Consider the following 18,305-nt stretch of genomic DNA (forward strand, 5'->3'; position numbering starts at 1 on the left):
CACATGAAATGCAATTATTAACTTTGTCTGACATCGGTCTGAGGCAAGAAAAGTTTCCCCAACGGGGTACTTGGCTTTCAAGAAGACTTCGGTTGAAAAATATTCGTAATCTCAGGAGCTGGCCGACCGGCACTTGCGAACTGCTTCTGCTTCGGGCACCGCGCGGCAAGAAAAAGACTGAAGAAAATGGCGTCAGCTGGTTCTTTTATACCCCTGCCACACTGACGTCAGGGAAGAAGCGACGACAACCGACGCCGGACCTAGACTTTGGAATTCGGCCGACCGAGGACCCGCCTGACGGCAGGATAACCCCATCTGTTACGACTGCAGCTGTATGCACGATGAACATCAGAATCAATCAGAGGAGGTTTGAAAGGATTGGAAAGAGAGACTGGATAAGCAATTCACAAAGAAACAATGGGTGGATATTTGTATGACTCCCAAATAAGCAACAAAGTCTAGAAGATTTAAGATCTTTCCTTGGAAGTGTTTACAAAAGGTATTTTTATACCACAAGTCAACTGCAAAGAATTTTTCCTCAGGTAGATAGAAAATGTTGGAGGTGTGATGGAGAAGAAAGAGGTAATTGGGGACATATTTCCCGGACTATAATGAGTTGGCAGATCTTAAAAATTAATAGTAAATCCAACTCCATGCCAGTAAAGAGCTAGTGCGTGACCAACTGTATCAATCCTGAAAAAAACACAACGGCCAGCACAACATAGTCCGCAATTCATTTATTAGAATGTATCTACACACAGACCACTCTCGGCTACCAAGCCTTCTTCAGTGCATTAAGCATCCACGTCTCCACCCCCTGTTTAAATAACCAGTAATTACATCCCATTGGTAAGTTACAAATGATCATTAAGCCCTGGTGAGAAAAGGGCACCCAATAAAATAATCCACCATGATGTGTTGGCTGCTGAAGTCTAAACTACCTGTCCTAGAAGTAGCAAATATAGTAACAGAGAAAAAATAACTGGAAATGGGATCTATAAAAAGGGTAGGAACAAATTACATAGGAAAAAAATGGGAATTGAGAGCAATACATGCAGAATAATGTTTTGGAAGAGGAATGAGGTTTAAAAGAAGGTAGGATTTTAATGAACTATGTAATGCTGGACTAACAATGACTGTATAGATTATGATATATAATGTTTGCAACTAAAATATTGTCAATATGGTTTGTTTTAATTTATATAAATGTAGGACTGCCCATGTCATAAATGATAGCTTAATAAAAGTGCTGCTTGTTTTAAAAAAAATGGAAAATTTTGGAATAATTTATGCAGACAAATGTTTTGGAGGAGGAATGAGGTTTAAGGGAAGGCAGTCTCTGAATAACTTATATAATGTTGCTTAGATTATATGACACATAATAACTGTGATGTATAGTACTTGTAAATGTAAATTTGTTAAGATGGTTTGATTGCTTATATAGAAATACAAGTGATAATTCAATAAAGGTGTTTAAAAAAAAAATAAGAGAGATCAGCTATTTTGGGGATGGGCTCCACCACCTCTAGTAGAGGAGGGGTAAGATGGCTAGAACTCGGGATCTTTCCAGGGGATGGTACTGGAATAACTCCAAGATAGATTTGTGTCCTCATAAACTTCATCATACTATCAACATCTAGCTCTGTGAGGCTTAAAGATGACCGAGTGGATGACACCACCAAAGTTGGTCTGCAGCATCTTTTTTGCTGGAGGATAGGGGAATGTAATTTAGGACTCAGCAGTCCCAGGGAGTAACTGGCTTGTGGAGAAGTTGATCTGATCTGAGGAGTCATTGGACCCAATCTTCAACAGGTTTTTGGATTGAGACTGAGAGAAGCTGTCAGTTCTGATCATCATTTTTTAGCAGATTTAATGGGTAACTTGCTCTTCTCTTTCTTTATCTTACCCTTATTGGAGTCCTTATCCATTTCTTTCCACTACAATTTAGGTCAATCTTTTTTGCAGGAGGATGCAGAAGGGGTCGATGGGATAGCTCCCACTGATACTGGAAGGATTCCCTGTAACATGTTTGTCCCTTCTGGTCTGAAGGGTTCTAGCACTAAAAGTGGTACAGGACTGATGGTCTGCATCCAGATGTGTGACAACCAAGACAAAAACACATTTGGAGTGTGGGTGTCGGGATGGAAATTTATACCTACACTCCGAGCACTTCTTGAATATGGTGGATTCTGACATGCTGAAGATAGTCTAGAAAATAATGTAGGTTACACTTTAGCTACAGTAACAAAAACTATTAGAATAAAAAGATATATAACCCAACTATGGTTTTCTTTTAAACCTATAGTAATAAAGGTAAAAAATGCCTGGAGTCCTTAAACAAACTAAACTAGCTGACTAGCAACTAATACTAAGCCTAATCCTGAGAAAAGAAAAGGCAAGTACAAACAGGGAGAGAAAATTCTCTCATGGGTAGGAGAGGAGTAGGTTGTACTTCAAAGGATACAGTAAAAGTTGACTGTTCAGAGTTCTTTTGCACATCTGTTATGATCGAGCAAATGACATCTGACCATCTAAGGTGGAGTCTAGGAAATTATGGCCAGGGGAGGAGTCAGAGCTCTGGATATGAAGAAACTTCAAAGTCGTTGCCGAGGTCTGATCCGACAATCCATACATTTGAAAAGGATAAAAATACTCAACCACTGGATCTTGTGTACATTTGAAATATTAATGAAAAGGTAACATTGTAGGACCTTGGAATATAGTATATGCTGTAGATGTACAATGTAACTCATAAAAGGGTTTACAGAAGGGGTGCTCATGAAAAGCAGGAGACTGGAAGGTACACAAGAGCTAAGTCAACACTTTTTTTTTCCCCCCTTTTCATATGTTCAAATCGCATAGCAGACTGGGTGTTATGGTCACAAGACCTTTTTTTTTTTTTTTTTTTTAAATAAGGGAGTCTTGTGGCCTGGCTGGCAAGACTTTTCAAAGACTTTATCTAGGCTAGAAAAATGAGGTGGAAGTTGTAGGGATTTAGAGACAACTGGAGTACAGGGGCAAAGAGGGCCCCTTTTCCTTACAACAGGAAAAACTCTACACTCAAAATATTACACTAAAAACTTATTGACAGGCTGACTTTAACATTAACAAATTTTCCAGATAAATGGGGCACAAGGGATCCAGCCTAGCACTACATTCCTAAAGTAATACAAGAAGGAATCTTTGGAATATCTTTACAAATATTTGGTTAAATGAAATGTAAAACAAACCAGGTGCAAGTCAGGATTACAGGAGATGGGAGCTGGCATGCATATGCCAGTGTGTGTGTGTGTGTGTGTGTGTGTGGGGGGGGGGCATGGAGGTAATAGGCAACTTTGCTACAAATGACTCTGGACACGTGAAATTAACTTCGAAATCTAATGGAGAGATTTAACGATCCTTAATGAACTTCTATGAGAGGTCATGGACTTTTCCACAAAAATGCCATAAATGACTTAGCATACTAGCTTGCCTATTGCATGCAGCTGTCATCTTGCTCCATTTGTTTTTCAAAAATCTTTATCATCTTGCTCCATCTTACTTCCAGTTATTCACTCACTCACACTTCATTGTTCCCCTTATGCTTTAATCTTTCGGGCTACCCTACTGCCCCCGTCCATCGGCACGTCTGCCAGTCTCTTCTACTGCCCCCAGACTATATAAATTTTTAAACTGTGGCCAAAGTAGAAACTAAAAGTCCTCACCCCCCCAGAGGGGTTCAGGGTCTTGCAATTGACTGCTTCCACCAGTATCCCCTTTTCCTACATTCGCCTGTTACTCTATGGCCCAAGACCCCCTGCTAGGAAAGTCTAGACAACCCCCCCAGTGCCTCAGATGCCTGTGCCCTAATTCAGCTCTGGTCACCTGCATTGTAGTTAGGGTGTTATCCTTCTACACCATTGCACTAAAAATAATTCACTCATTTTTGAACAGGAAGTAATGATCTTTTTCAATTTCAACCAATCTCTTTCACTATGTTTCTCTGCATTTTAAAGAGCCTTAAGGAGACATCTTTGCCCAAGTACTTTTCTTGTAGGTAAAGTACAGTTATGTACACTTACCATAAATGTAGATGTTCGAGTGTATTGACTGTTGCAGTCATCACCTTTGGGTTATCCCTATTTTGGTAGCCCTCAGCCGGACCAAATACCAGAGTCAATGTTTTTCTGCGTCGGCTGCTGTCACTAGCTGGCTGATGTCAGGTTGTCAGTGCAATAAAGGAAGGCAGCCGATGTCATTACATCAGTTTTTCTTGCCTTAACCACTCAGAGGCCCAAGTAAATAAGGTGAAGTGGTCCTGGTGGCTAAAAGCCACTGTTAGAAACGTATGTCTCCCTAAAGGTTCATAGGTTCATAGGTTCATACTAGGCTATCTGCCCGAGGGCATTTACAAGCCTAGCCCATAGTTTTGTGGCTTACGCCACCCCTTTAGTATGGGGAACTATACCCATTATTTTGCTGTGCCTCTGTCTAGTAGTGACACTGAGGTAATCCCTGGGGTATATCTGCGATCTCCCATCCATTTGTCAAGATTTCTCTTGAACAAGGCCAGCGAGGTGCTCTGCCTCACATATACCGAGATTTTGTTCCACAGCATAGGGAGTCTTTGGGTGATGAATCTATCCCTCCAGCACATCCTATTAATAGTCGTGTCGAGGTTTAAGTCTCCCGCCCTTGTGGCTCTGATGGATCTAGATTTTTTGAGGTGAAGCATATTCATCAAATCTGGGTTTGACATGGCCTTGTATGTCAGGCAAAGGTCACCTCTGAGCAAGCGGTAAGTGACTGAATAGAGCTGGAGTTCTTTCAGTCGGGCAGCATAGGACAGATTTTTGAGACCCTTTATCCTTTTGGTGAGGAACTTTTGTGGCCTCTCCAGCTGCTGCAAGTGTCGGGTCAGATACATTCCGAATGGGGCATTGTACTCAATCATTGGTCTGATGAGTGATGAGTATAGGGAGACTATGACCTCCCTTGATCTAGATGTGAATCCCTTCATGATAAGGTGGGCAATGTAGAAGGTCTTCCTAACTACTTTAGCTACATGGGTGTCGAATGACAGGCTACTGTCAACCTGGGTCCCCAGGTCCCTGATAACTTCTTCTGTGCTCAGTGGGTTGCCACCTATATGGTAGCTAGGGGTAACCTTGTTTTTCCCGAAGGGTATGACTATGCATTTTTTGGCATTTTAACTTTAGGCCATGGCTCTGGCACCAGTTATCCGTTTCTGTGAGACCCTTCTGAAGGATATCTGTGTCAGATGTGTTTTCGACTATGGCCCAGTTTGCAGTCATCTGCAAACTTTGTCAGCCATAACCCTCCTGTGTTTGCTTGTACTTCGGAAAAGTAGATGCCAAACAAGAGTGGGCCCAGGACTGAGCCCTGTGGGACACCACTTGTGACAGGCTTTGAGTCTGACATGGCGCCAGCAACTCTGACCCTGTGGGTTCTGTCACTCAGCCAGTTTGCAACCCATCTTGTGATGTATGGGTTAACATTTAAGCTGATGAGTTTTTCAATGATACCCAGTGGGGTATTGTATCGAAGGCCTTAGCCAGATCGAGGTAGGCTGTATGGACTGCCTTTCCTCATCAATGGCTTTGGTGACTGTTTGAAAAAAGTCAACCAAGTTTAAAAGGCATGATCTGCCTTTGACAAAGCCAAACTGGGTTGGATCCAAAGTCTGCAAATTCCTATGTCTTTATTTATGAGGTCCATTATGATCCTCTCCATGGCTTTGCAGATAAGGCTTGTCAAGCTAATGGGCCGGTAATTTCCAGGGTCGGTGGAGGCACCGCCTTTGTGAAGTGGGACCACAGTTGCAGTCGCCACTCCTGGAGTGCGTATCCAGAGGTGAGACTATGATTAAACAGCTGTCCTAGCTGTGGGTTTAATTCCTCATTGAGTTAAGTGGAGCACACAGCCGGGGACACGATCAGGTCCCATGGATGCTGTTTTTTGCTTTGGAGAGAGCAGTTCTCACTTGGGCGTTAGAGATGTTTGGGGGGCTGCAGTCGTTTGGTATAGATATCTCTCCTTTTGGGGGGGAGGGGGGTGAGAAGTTTGCACTGAACCTGTCAGCCAGTATGTTGGCAATGTCTGTAGGATCAGTAATCTTCACATCATTTTGAACTAGTTCTGAGCATATCTGGGAGTTTCCTCCCAGGTTTCTAACATAGCTAAAGAAGGCCTTATGATTGTCTTTTGAGTCTTTAGCTATTTTTCTCTCAAAATTTACTTTGGATGATTTTATGAGAGCTCTTAGTTTTTTACTTATAGTGATCAAAGGTGTCTTACCTTTTAAGGATTTTGCTCTATCTTGTAGTAGCTTCCTCCTTTTGTTGTAGAGTTTGTTTATGGCTGGGGTCCACCAGACTGGACGCTTGCCTTTGGTACAAAGAGTCTTTGTTTTGCTTGGGATTGCCTTATCCATGCAGTCCTGCAGGTGCTGGTAGAAGGCATTTGTAAGTGATTCAGCGGCTTGAGTACTGTTTTCCGCGGCTCGGGGCCTTAAAGGAGACCACACTAGTCTTTAGAAGTGTGAAGTCGGCTTCGAGAAGTTCTTTACTGTGGTCTTTTTATTTCAGGTGGGTTGGGATGAGGACCTCCAGCGAGATTAGTTTGTGATCTGATCTCACCAGTGAGGGGTATACTTCCGGTGTTGAACATTGTGCTCTCATGTTCGTGATGATGAGATCAAGTATGTTTTCTCCTCTTGTGGGGATGGTGACTAGTTGTTCCATGGCATTTGAGTTTATGAATTCCAGGAACTTTTGGGCTAGGGTGTTTGGGCTTGAGTAGTGTTCCCAGTCTATATTAGGGTAATTGAAGTCACCTAGTATGATGGTGTTTGGTGATACATTTATCCCCTCCAGTGTTTTCAGGAAGGCCATGTGAGGTTCCTGACTTTGTGAGGGTGGCCTGTAACATGCTACAATTTGCAGAGCAGTCTTGCCTATGGTTAATTGCACCTGGATGGTCTCCGATGCATCGTGCGTTGCCACCAGTCTTGAGGTGTGGGTGTCCTTGATGAATATGAATACCCCCCCCTTTCTTGGTATTGTCCGGATTTTGGGGCCGGAACGCATGATATAAGGTAAAACCTGATAGTGCTGGGGTGCTCTCAGGAGCCTTGAACCAGGTTTCTGTCACAGCACAGACATCAATGTTCTCCATACTGAGAAGGGCCTCGAGTGCGTGCATTTTGAGATTTAGACTTCTGGCATTGAGCAGCATTACCCTTACTTTTTTTCCTTTTTTGTGTTCTAGGGTGGTAGGTTTAGAATTTGAGCCCTGCCTAAAAAAGGCACTATGGGGGTGGCAAGAGCCTTTGCCAATATCCGGAATCCCAGGGTGACAGGTGCAAGCTGTCCCTTGCGAAGCAGCGTGGCTTGTCCAGCATGTCATCCCAGGCAGACAGACATTGGATCCCCTTTGAATGACACCAGAGTTTAAGCCAATTGTTAAAGCTGATCATCTTATCTCTGTATTGTGGCATCATTCTTGGTGAAGGTAGGATACTGCTCAAGGTCAGGGTCATACCTGCCTGGGCTACATAATCAGAGAGCTCCTCAATGTCTCTTTTCATGTAGTCCAAGGAGGTACATCTCAGGTCGTTTACACTGGCGTGGACAATGACCGAGTCGTATTTGTACCTGCTGTTGAGAGACCTGAGTGCTTGCGTTATGTGGCGGATTCTAGCGCCCGACAGGCAGCTTACTGTAACTCTCTCCTTACTCAGTCTGGTGAGCGGGACGTCAGTGTGTCTGACTATGGAGTCACCAATGACTAGTGTGTCTGGCATTGTGTTTGGCCTTAAGGGCTGTGACTGTTTGACACTCTGACTGTGAGGTCTATGTGTTGCAGGTGTTGTGTTCTGAGGTGGTGGTTGTTTGGGTGTCTGCTTTGGTGGCCTCTGCTGTTTTGGTAGATTTTTGATCAGAGCCTCCGAGTATGTCTTTGTGTGTTTATGTGTATGATTTGAGGTTGTGATGGTACTATGTGAGACTGGGTCTATAGTGTGTGTGGTTACCTTCTCCTCCTGACTGGTCTTGCCAGTCCTATGCTGAGAGAGCTCAGCCTCCAGTTTGGCCGTCTAGTTGCATCTCTCGCATGTATTTGTGTTTTGTGGGAGGAGGAGAGGGTTGTCTGTGTACATGAGGCAATTGTAACATTGCCTCAATATTCCCAGGTTCACCAGCTGAGCAGGAGAGGACACTAGCAACTGATCACTCGACATGCTAGAAGGAATAGACAAAAAAACTTTAAAAGAGATTCCGGGGGATGTGGGTGACCGAGAAATGGGAGTTTGCCTTTTTGGGGTACTATTTATGACAAGAGTGCTGTGTCAAGGTAATAAGTACTGTAGAAGCAAGTGCTAGGTTTAACAGATAGAGAATAGTCTACTTGGAGTCAAGTAGAGATGATCTTTTTAGTTTTAGGATACGCTGATAAGAACAGTAGTATAGTTCGAGGAAGGTAGTTTTAAGGGAAAATTTGAAGAGTGGACTTTAGGTAGCCTGAATAGTTTAAACCTGCTTAACCGGCGCTGCCCTAGTGTGCAACAGTGGCAACTCCGCCCTAATTCGCGCTAAAGCGCGCTAAAACGCACTTTATAGCAGGGGGCTGGAAAAGACAGGAAATGACCCAAAATGGCCAATAGACTACAAGTTACTGCCTTAAACTACTCCTCTAAGGACAAACAGGCAGCTCAGTACTCCCCACTCTCACTGGTGAGTAAAGAAACTTCCCCCTGACCAAACAAGGAAAATGGAGAAACACAGGAACCAAGACAAAGCCCAGGGATCAGCAAACTCTGGTCTCTGGAACACTAGTTAGGAAAGTATGGAAAACAAGGATATTTTTTTTTTTTTCAAGTTTTTTTACAGAAAAGCAGAAAACACAATAAATGCTATGATTTTCGACTAAATGCTATCAAAAGCTAGTACACTTGAGTGTATTAGCCTGTAGTTTAACTTTTAGGCAAAACTTAAACTAGCAAGTGCAGTAAACAGTTTTAGCTTATAAACACAGTAAAACAGTGTAAACTTTGATAAAACAAGCAGAAACAGTAGTCGAAGGCACAAAAAGTCGAAAAAGCCAAGAAAAATACTTAAAATCTGGAAAGGTAGTCTTTTCTGGTCTCTGCTGCTAGAGGAACACTGCTGGCCACCACGAGGAGCTGTGCTGAGTTCTCAATAGCTGGAAAAGCCCGCCAAAGCGTGCTTTATAGCAGGGGGCTGGAAAAGACAGGAAATTACCCAAAATGGCCAATAGACTACAAGTTACTGCCTTAAACCACTCCTCTAAGGACAAACAGGCAGCTCAGTACTCCCCACTCTCACTGGTGAGTAAAGAAACTTCCCCCTGACCAAACAAGGAAAATGGAGAAACACAGGAACCAAGACAAAGCCCAGGGATCAGCAAACTCTGGTCTCTGGAACACTAGTTAGGAAAGTATGGAAAGCAAGGATATTTTTTTTGTTTTTTTCAAGTTTTTTTTTTAAAGAAAGAAGATAGGGGGAAGGAGGGAAAGAAACCATCTGCAACAGTGAATACATGTGGACACCTACATTTATGGTAAGTGTACACAACTGCACTATGCTCTTCATGTTTCACTGTTGCAGTCATCACCTGTGGGAGGATTCCCAAAGTTGAGAAGGGGGGTGGTAGGCTCGGTAAGAGACCTAGGAATGGGTCAGTATGCCCTGCAGAACTGCAGAGGCAAACCCTGCCCTAGCCTTAGAAAATAGAGGTAGGTGGTAATGCTTGGTAAAGGTATGGACAGAAGTCGAGGTGGCAGCTTCCAGGATGTCCTTGGTGGGAACTCCTCTGAGATATGCTGTGGAAGTGGAGGCTGCCCTACTGGAATGAGTTTGAATAGATCTGGGGAAGGGGGGTTCCCATGTAAACTGTAGCAGAAATGGACACAGTGTGATATCCATTTGGAAATGGGATTCCCCTGCGCCCCTGGTGCAAAGTTGACAAGAAGTTGGTCCGTTTTCCTGAAAGGTTTAGTAGCCCAGACAGTATCTGAGCTATCTGCGCACGTCTAGTGAGTGCAGAATTATTTCCCCCTTGTTTTGAGGATTAGGAAAAAAAGGTGGGAAGATGTATGGCCTTGTTGAGAGTTGCATCAGATAACACCTTGGGCATAAAGGAGGGACTGGTCCTCAGGGAGACCCTGTCTGCATGGAAGATGATGAAGGGTTCAATGGCCATCAGCACCTGTAAGCTCTAAAACCCTTCTGGCTGAAGTGATAGCTAGGAGAAAAGCAGTCCTCCAAGAGAGGTATCTTAGTTCTGCTGAAGCAGCAGGTTTGAAGGGAGGTAAAGTAAGGTTTTCCAAAACATAATTCAGGTCCCAGGCTGCAGTGGGGGGCCTTCTGGGAAGTCTGATATTAGAAGACCCCCTGAGGAATTGTTTAATCAAAGGATGTGCAAACAGGGGCTGTTCTGCATCAAAATGAGCTGATATAGCAGAGGCGTGGATTTTAATAGAGAAGAAGAGTCCACTATTAAGTAGCTTCACTAGGTAGTCGAGAATAAGAGAGATGAAAGGTTGAGAGGTAATTCCCCCTCTGGACTGGTTCCAGATGCAGAATCTTTTCCATTTTCCTGCATAGGATTTTTCTGGTGCTGGGCCCTTCTGGCCTCTGTGATGATGTTTAGGACCTGTTTGCTTAACAGGGGTCCCTTGTTTGCCTTTAGAGTATAAGCCATGCTGATGGTTTAAGAGTCTGCAGGTCTGGGTGCAGCATCCCGCCCCCCTGAGTTAAGAGGTCTGACATCAGGGGAAGCTGCCTGGGAGGCTGTAAGATCAGGCTGCACAGTAAGGGGTACCAATGTTGCCTGGGCCAGTCTGGAGCAATGAGGATGGCCTTTGGCCTCTCCTCTTATTTTGATCAGAACCTTGGGGATAAGAGGCAGAGGAGGGAATGCATACACAAAAAGGGTGTTCCAGGGGAAGGTCAAGGCATCCACCTTCCACGCTAGGTGGTGGTACTCCCTGGTACAAATTTTTTTCAGCTGATGGTTGGGATGCGAAGCAAAGAGGTCCACCTCCGGCGTCCTCCACGCCTGAGTGATTTGCAGAAAGATTTTTCTGTGGAGCTGCCATTCGTGGGGGGTCCAGAAGGTTTATACTTATGTGGTCTGCCAGGGTGTTGTTGATCCCTGGTAGGTATTATGCTATCAGATGAAGTTCCATGGACGAGGCCGTCAGCCACAGGTTCATGGCTAGCCTATGCAGAGAGTAAGATTGGGGTCCCTCCCTCTTTGTTGATGTACCGCATTACTGTGGTGTTGTCTGTTTTGATAAGGAGAACTCCTGGCTTAAGATGGGGTTTGAAGGATGTCAGAGCCTTTTGTACTGCCATCATTTCCTTCTAGTTGATGTGTAAGGGAAGGTGCTGTGCATCCCAAAGTCCTTGGGTGCATCTGCCTTCTAGGTGAGCGCCCCAAGCTATGTCTGAGGCATCAGTGGTAATGGTTTACCCGGTTGGGCAGAGGGTGAAGGGAAGACCTTTGTTCTGGGCACAGGCCCCTGTCCACCAGAGAAACTCGGCCCTTATACAGGGGATCTGAGGTAGACAGGTTTCTAGAGGCTGAGAGTGCTGACACCCAAGGTTAAGTACCACTGAAGTTTTCTCATGTGGAGCCTGGCCAGAGGAATTAGAAGGATGCAGGATGCCATGTACCCTAAGGCTTTCAGGAACTTCCTCGCAATGAGGTATCTTTTGGAAACCAGCTGTGTAAAATATAGAGGCAGGAATCTCGGTTTCTCTGAGGATAGGACGGTCATTGGTTTGCTTTGATTTCTTCTCGTCTATGGTGTACCCTAAGGAGGTTCGGAGGGTTTTGACAAATAAGAGCCTCAAGGAGCTTTTCTTTGCACTCTGCCAGAATGAGGCAGTCATCCAAGTAAGGGTAAATTTTTGTATTTTTCTGTCTGCAAAAAGCTATGGCTGGGGCTATGCATTTGGTTAATACCCTGGAAGCAGTAGATATGCCAAAAGGTAGCACAGAGAACTGAAAGTGCTGTGAGCCTGCTCTGAAGCGAAGGAATTTTTCTGCAGGATTCCCTTATGGAGATGTGGAGGTAGGCATCTTTTAGGTCTAGGGTAACTAACCAGGCATTTTTGTCAGTATAGGCAGTAGCTGCTACAAAGTTAGCATTTTGAATTTGGGGACCAACCGGAAGGTGTTCAGAATGGAAAGATCCAGGATGGGGTGTGTCAAGTGCTCTCTTTTCTGGGAACAAGGAATAAACCTTTTCCTGTTTGATCTGAGGAGACAGGCTCTACTGCCCCTTGGGATATGAGAGTTTTGACTTCTTTCAATGTCTCTGCCCAATGATTTGGAGGTAAATCTGGGTACCCTCTTGGAATTGGGAGTTCAATGAAGGAGAATTTGTATCCCTGAGAAATGATCTTTAAAACCCATTGGTCCTTTGTTACAGAAAACCACTTATCTTTGCAAAGGAAGAGCCTTTCTCCTAGTTTTTGGTGATTGAAAAGAGGGCAGAGGGGGGAGAGAGTCATTGAGAGTTTTTGCCATACAGGGATGGCTTGGAACTCTCTGCCTTTGGAGCGAAGCTGTCCACGGTTTGGTTCTCTGTTGTCCCTAGGATAGGAGTCTTGGTGGTCTCTCCCTGCGGGGCTTACCTTGCACCTATCAGCAAGGTGCGGGAAAGGACCAGTGTTTTGAGAGAAAATTCCTGCTGAACCTAGGAGGTTGTACCTGAAGAAAATCTTATACTGCTGGCATATATTTTGCTTTGTCTTGCTTCTTTTTAAGCACCTCTTCTGCTTTTTCTCCAAACAAGTGGTCCTTATCCAAAGGTGCATCAAGTAATTTAGATTTGACATGATCAGGGAGAGGTTGTTCCTTCAACCATGCATGTCTTCTAATGACAGATACTGACACTGCTGCCCTGCTTGAGGCTTCATATCAGCGGTGTAAAGAGTGTCTAGCCACTTGACAAGTAGAGTGCAGTACATCCCCTAGCTCTTTCAAATTGGCACAGTCAGGAAAGTTAGTGTGTGTTGTGACAATTTTAACATGTGTAACTGACAGTTGAGTGCCCTGATAGCTATGGCTGTAAACATGTATACTTTTTTACCCCATCTGTCCAGAGCTCTGGAGTCTTTGTCAGAAGGAGTAGGATTCTTTGCAGAACTAGCCTTAGCTCCTTTTGGTCCCTGTGTAATAGACTCCGGGTCTGCAGCAGGATTTCTGTACAGGTATCTGTGAGAGTCCACTACTCTGTACTACCTGTCAGGTTTTCTGGGAGCAGGTGGGAGGGCATCAGGAGTTAAGCTAGATTCATGGAAGACATCCTAAACCACCTCTAAGATAGGGGGGATGGCCAAGAGTCTGTGCTGGGGCAGGTTTAAAAACTATGAATCCTGTTCTGTCAGAATTTCAGGGGAAGGGTCTCTTTTCCTTTTAGAAGGTGCGGCCTGACTACCCCTGATAAGGGTGATGAGATTCTCCACCATTTTAAACATTTCAGCTTGGGGTGGTGGAGGAGGGGTAAAATGGTGGCTGTTGGTAATTTTCTTAGGAGTGGCCCTGCCTCTAGGCCTAAGAGTATCCATCAGTCAAAGAGAAATGGTAGTCGGAGGAAAGGACGTCGGTTTTAGTCTAGATCTGGTAGTGGGAAAGACCTCCTCGGAAGCTGGTGCCAGAGTTGCAGCTCCAGACCCAACCGAGGCAGAGACATCCAAAGCCTTGGAAGACGAAGAAGATTTCTGCAGCATACCAGACTCTGGCAGGGTATCAGTAGAGGCCTGCAAAGGTATCAAATTGTGGATCAGGGGCTGCGAAGGAGCCTCAATGAATTCAGAAGAAGTGACGACCTGCTTAGCGGTGGAGTCATTGGAAGGTTTGGCCTTGTGTGGTCTATCTTTAGCCTTACATTTTTTCGGAAGGTCTATGGATTGTTGGCTGACGGACACCATTTCAAAAAATGAAGATGGAAGATGAAAAAAACCTGGCTACAAAAAGAGCTCTATGATGAACAGTTCTTGTGTTAAAGAGGGCACAGAACCGGCAATGGGGGTTGTCATGGTCTGGGCCTAATCAAGTGACGCAGTAGGAGTGGAAGTATCAGTGTGGTATTTGCTTTCCACGGGCAAGACAACTGTTAACTTTTTCAGACATCGGTTAGTGCAAGAAAAAAGGATCCCCAATGGGGTACTTAACTTTAGACATTTTCAGCTGTAATTCGAACTGTGAAAGCGACCGACCGGCACACTTGCAAACTGTTTCTGCTACGGCAAGAAAGACTGATGTAATGATGTCGGCTGCCTTTTATAGCACTGATAACCTGACATCAGCCAGCAAGCAATAGCAGCAGATGCAGAAAAACACTGATTCTGGTATTCAGGCTGGCTGAGGGCTATCACAGCAGGGATAACCCACAGGTGATGACTGCAACAGGGAAACACAAAGAACATCAGGTGATGCAGCTACTGAAAAAGGGAACAAACACCAAATTCTGCTGGCTCCATGATGCAGAGGGATGAAAGTCAGCCGGGTTTGAGTAGCGGCCTATCAGAAAGGAAGACATGCGAGTGGCAATAGTTGGTTCACCCATTTCAAAGAGCAAGATAATCTGGCTAACTGTGCCACTACCAGGCGGTGCAGCAGGGGGAAAAGCCAAGGAAAAGATGAATAGCACAGACTGTCCATTACTATATTAAAACTGTACATGGGAATTTGGTGGGTGAGTGTGCATGAAAAAATGCACTGAAAAATACTATACAAATGTTAAAAATAAAGTGTTTGCCTTGGCTCTACTAAATCTTTAAATCATTTTTAAACTTTTTTTTAATGTTTTACAGATCTACACAAATATTAATTACATTTCAGATGCTGTGACAAGCTTTTTGAAAAACAATGCAAGTTCTTCATTTAAAAAATAAAAACAAGCTAAACACTTGCTAAAGGTACCACACTGCTCATAGTGACATTAGATACCCAGACAGCACAAGATTAGGAACAGACATGACTCACCAAACTCAATGAAAGCAGTGCTTAGAGGTGTTATTGCACTCTCCCCACTGTGGTATTTCCATTTAACAGACCTTAAAAACTGAGCTAATTTGCTGATTTTGACAAGTTGGGTAGTTTAACAAAATTCCCCAAAAAAAAGAAGCCTTCCTGGGCAAGTTAACAGACTTCCTAGGAACCTCCTTTCAAAAACTTACCCTGTTGGAGTCTATCATTCCTGTTCTTGCATGAAACTTCACAGTTTTTAACCTTGCTCGCTCTTTCTTTTCAACACTGTGAAAGTAAGAAAAAAATTATTCAAGAGTAGCAATGATCAGTACCTTTCAATGCTCCCTCTATTGAGGAAGAAGCATGCAAAAGTTAATTTAAAGATAAGATGGGAAACATTGGGACATTAAAATACCTGCAGTACTTGTTATGGATGATGGCTCTCCAGCTTTTGCGATAAAAGCCATCTTTCATGACTCCTTACTAAATCACAACTGGCAAAAAATATTAACCTGCTGCTGTCCCTTTGAGAAGTTCAGATATTACACAATAATCCTGCTACAACACCCCTTTTAAATCAGTAGATTTTTGTTATTTACTTTCATGGAAAAACTGAACCCTCTCAAACAGTGGGACTACCCATCTACAAGTCCAACACTTTCTTCCTCTACAAACTGTAAGCAGAACAAAATAAGACTCAAAACATCATAACTACAAAACAAATTAAGGAAAACTGAAAACCTGTAAAAATACAAACAATAACTTTACTGCTGACTAGTGTCACCTTTGGAGGGAAGCGTCACATGCAACACGATCTCAGCCCACCTTGACTCTTAGAAGTCTGCATGTTTAGTGATTTATTTACTTGAGTCTTATTCAGACAAGTGCTATTTTTAGCCTTTAATTATTAGACATTCATCAGCTTTTTTATACGCACACACCACCAGTTTCCTTGAACAATATCTAGTCACTAAGAAGCCCCAGACAAATAGAAGATGACAAAGCTCTCAGTTTAAGAAAACAATACCAAGGATGGCAATCAGGGAGGGTTCAGCCAGGGACTGTATAAAGGAGTGCACTCAACCAAAGTATGGGCAGACTTTAAACAGCTGCCCAACAAATTTTCTCAAGAGAAGCAAATCTGGTAGCCACTAAACATGTAACAAAATACACTCCAATGCCATGAAGTACTTTCCTGCTTTTTTATAACAAAATCAAATGCATTGAATCACTTAACAGGAATTGCTCTTAATTCAGTTTGATAGGAATACTATCCTTACATGTAAAAAAATAAAAAGATCTTTCACATTCAAAATAATTATGTTATTTTTCTCCCTAGATGAGACTGGTCTGCAAAGGAAGACTGGCATGTCTATGAATGTGAAAGTCAAGAGCCAAAGTGGGCAACAGTTTTCATCAATTCTAATTAAAACCTTCCTTCCATAAAACATGCAACCCTTTTCCAGTGAAAGGGCCTGCAAAAGTCACTGACCTTTCTGGCTAACAAGACCATCATCTAGAACTTAACCTCCTGGAAAAAATCTACATTATGGAGCTCCAAATGCAAAGTAGTGAACATTGCCATACACATAGTTAAATAACATAACAAAAATAAAACACACACACTGGACCTCAGGAGCTACATTTCCACCATGCAGAATGACCTAACATCGGTTTTACAGACAGACTTGACTCTTGTGTTTTACTTAAAAATTGAGAAACTAAGGCAGCCGCATGGACCTTCAAGAAAATAAATCAATAAATAAACCTAGAGAAAACAGAAAAATAAATATTCCAGTTACTGTGACAAACTGACATGGCAGGCAGAGGATGTACTGCACACTCATTATAATACATCACTGGAAATGACAATCTTTCATTCATGAATGTTGGCTTGCACTGGAGTTAGACTGCAGCAAAAACAGTTACAGATGTGTAAAAACAAGTAATTTAACAAGTCATATGAGATCATAGAGTAGACTTTCAGAATGTAACACAGCAAAAGGAACAAATGAATACAAACAAATAAATGAGATGCAAGATAGATGCACACAAAGAATAATGCAAAATTATTCAGTGCACTGGAAAATGGATGCCAGTCGTCAATAAAGATATGGGACTTGGATACTAGTAAATATTCACCCAATAAACATCACCACTGCAGGTCATGAAACCTTGCCCCATTCTATAAAAACAAAGTTGCTTCATAAAACTTACAACAGCTTCCATTACATAAAAAATGGAGTACGAGAGCAAGCACTTTCATAGTCGGAGGCAAAAATCACGAGGAATTACGACATTTGCAAAGTTTTCTATAGGACACAGTCATTGTAATGTAATGAAAGTGCATGACTAGGTTTGATAAGAAAAATGTATAAAAATGTGGTTTGTGTCTGCTCAGAGAGACTATTTTGACATCTGCTATGATGATGGACTCCCAGCGCTGTAAGAATAAAATTTCTGTTTGCACATCCTGAAGTGTTGTTCCTGACTAAAGGCATATAAGGTAAATTCTTAATGTTATTTATTTATGACTGTAACAATTTGGTGCCGTGACTCTGATCTGAACTTCGGTATTGCTGCAGGGCAGTTCTGGAATAGGGCCCATCACAGATTTTCTGTTAATTCCACACTGCTTTGTATGAAATAGTCAGAGATTCAGATGTGCAGCTATTCAGGGTGTGCAAACATACTAGCCTTGGCAGGGAAATTGTTTTGTAAGGGAAAAGGGTTGGTTTGTGTTTTTTTTTCCTTTCTCTCTTTTAGACAATTTTAGCAAAATGTAGTATAAGTGCATGACTGTGTTTTTGTTTGAGTAGTTGTAAGATATACAAGAAATAGTGGGAGGACCCCACAGTAAATGAGTATAGCAAATGTATGTGCACAAACAGTAAAAGACAAATTAACACAAGGAGGTGCCTTGTGTTGAGGGTGGTACCCTCAGGATTGAAAGGTAAGAAGTATGAGAGATGTTTTTATTCTGTCAATATATGAATGTATGACCGGAATAAATGAAAAAGTTAAAAGCTAAAAATAAAGTTAAAACAAGGTTATGAGCCCACCGAATGACTAGGACGTAGACTGTAAAGTTAAAACAAGTTCATGAGCCCACTGGATGATTGGGACGTACACTATACAACAAGTTCATGAGCCCATAGCATGACTGGGACGTAGACTATATACTGTTAAAACAAATTCATGAGCCTACTGCATGATAGGACATAGAGGTATGTGTTAAAATAAATTCATAAGCCCAAAAGTATGCTGGGACATAACAGTGTGATTGTGTGAAAGTACCC

The 18,305-nt window shown here is 42.9% G+C and overlaps 1 protein-coding gene across 1 annotated transcript in view; it reads right to left on the minus strand.

The window, feature by feature from the left end:
• Window positions 1-18,305, minus strand: part of DLG3 (discs large MAGUK scaffold protein 3) — a 3,698,230-nt gene that overhangs the window by 657,650 nt on the left and 3,022,275 nt on the right. The window contains exon 17 of the mRNA XM_044057417.1: window positions 15,216-15,291. Coding sequence (XP_043913352.1) covers window positions 15,216-15,291 — 76 coding nt within the window. The remainder of the gene's footprint in view (window positions 1-15,215; window positions 15,292-18,305) is intronic.

This window comes from Protopterus annectens, chromosome 15.part0 (genome assembly GCF_019279795.1).
Source record: "Protopterus annectens isolate FY-2018-M chromosome 15.part0, PAN1.0, whole genome shotgun sequence".
Taxonomy (NCBI): domain Eukaryota; kingdom Metazoa; phylum Chordata; order Ceratodontiformes; family Protopteridae; genus Protopterus; species Protopterus annectens.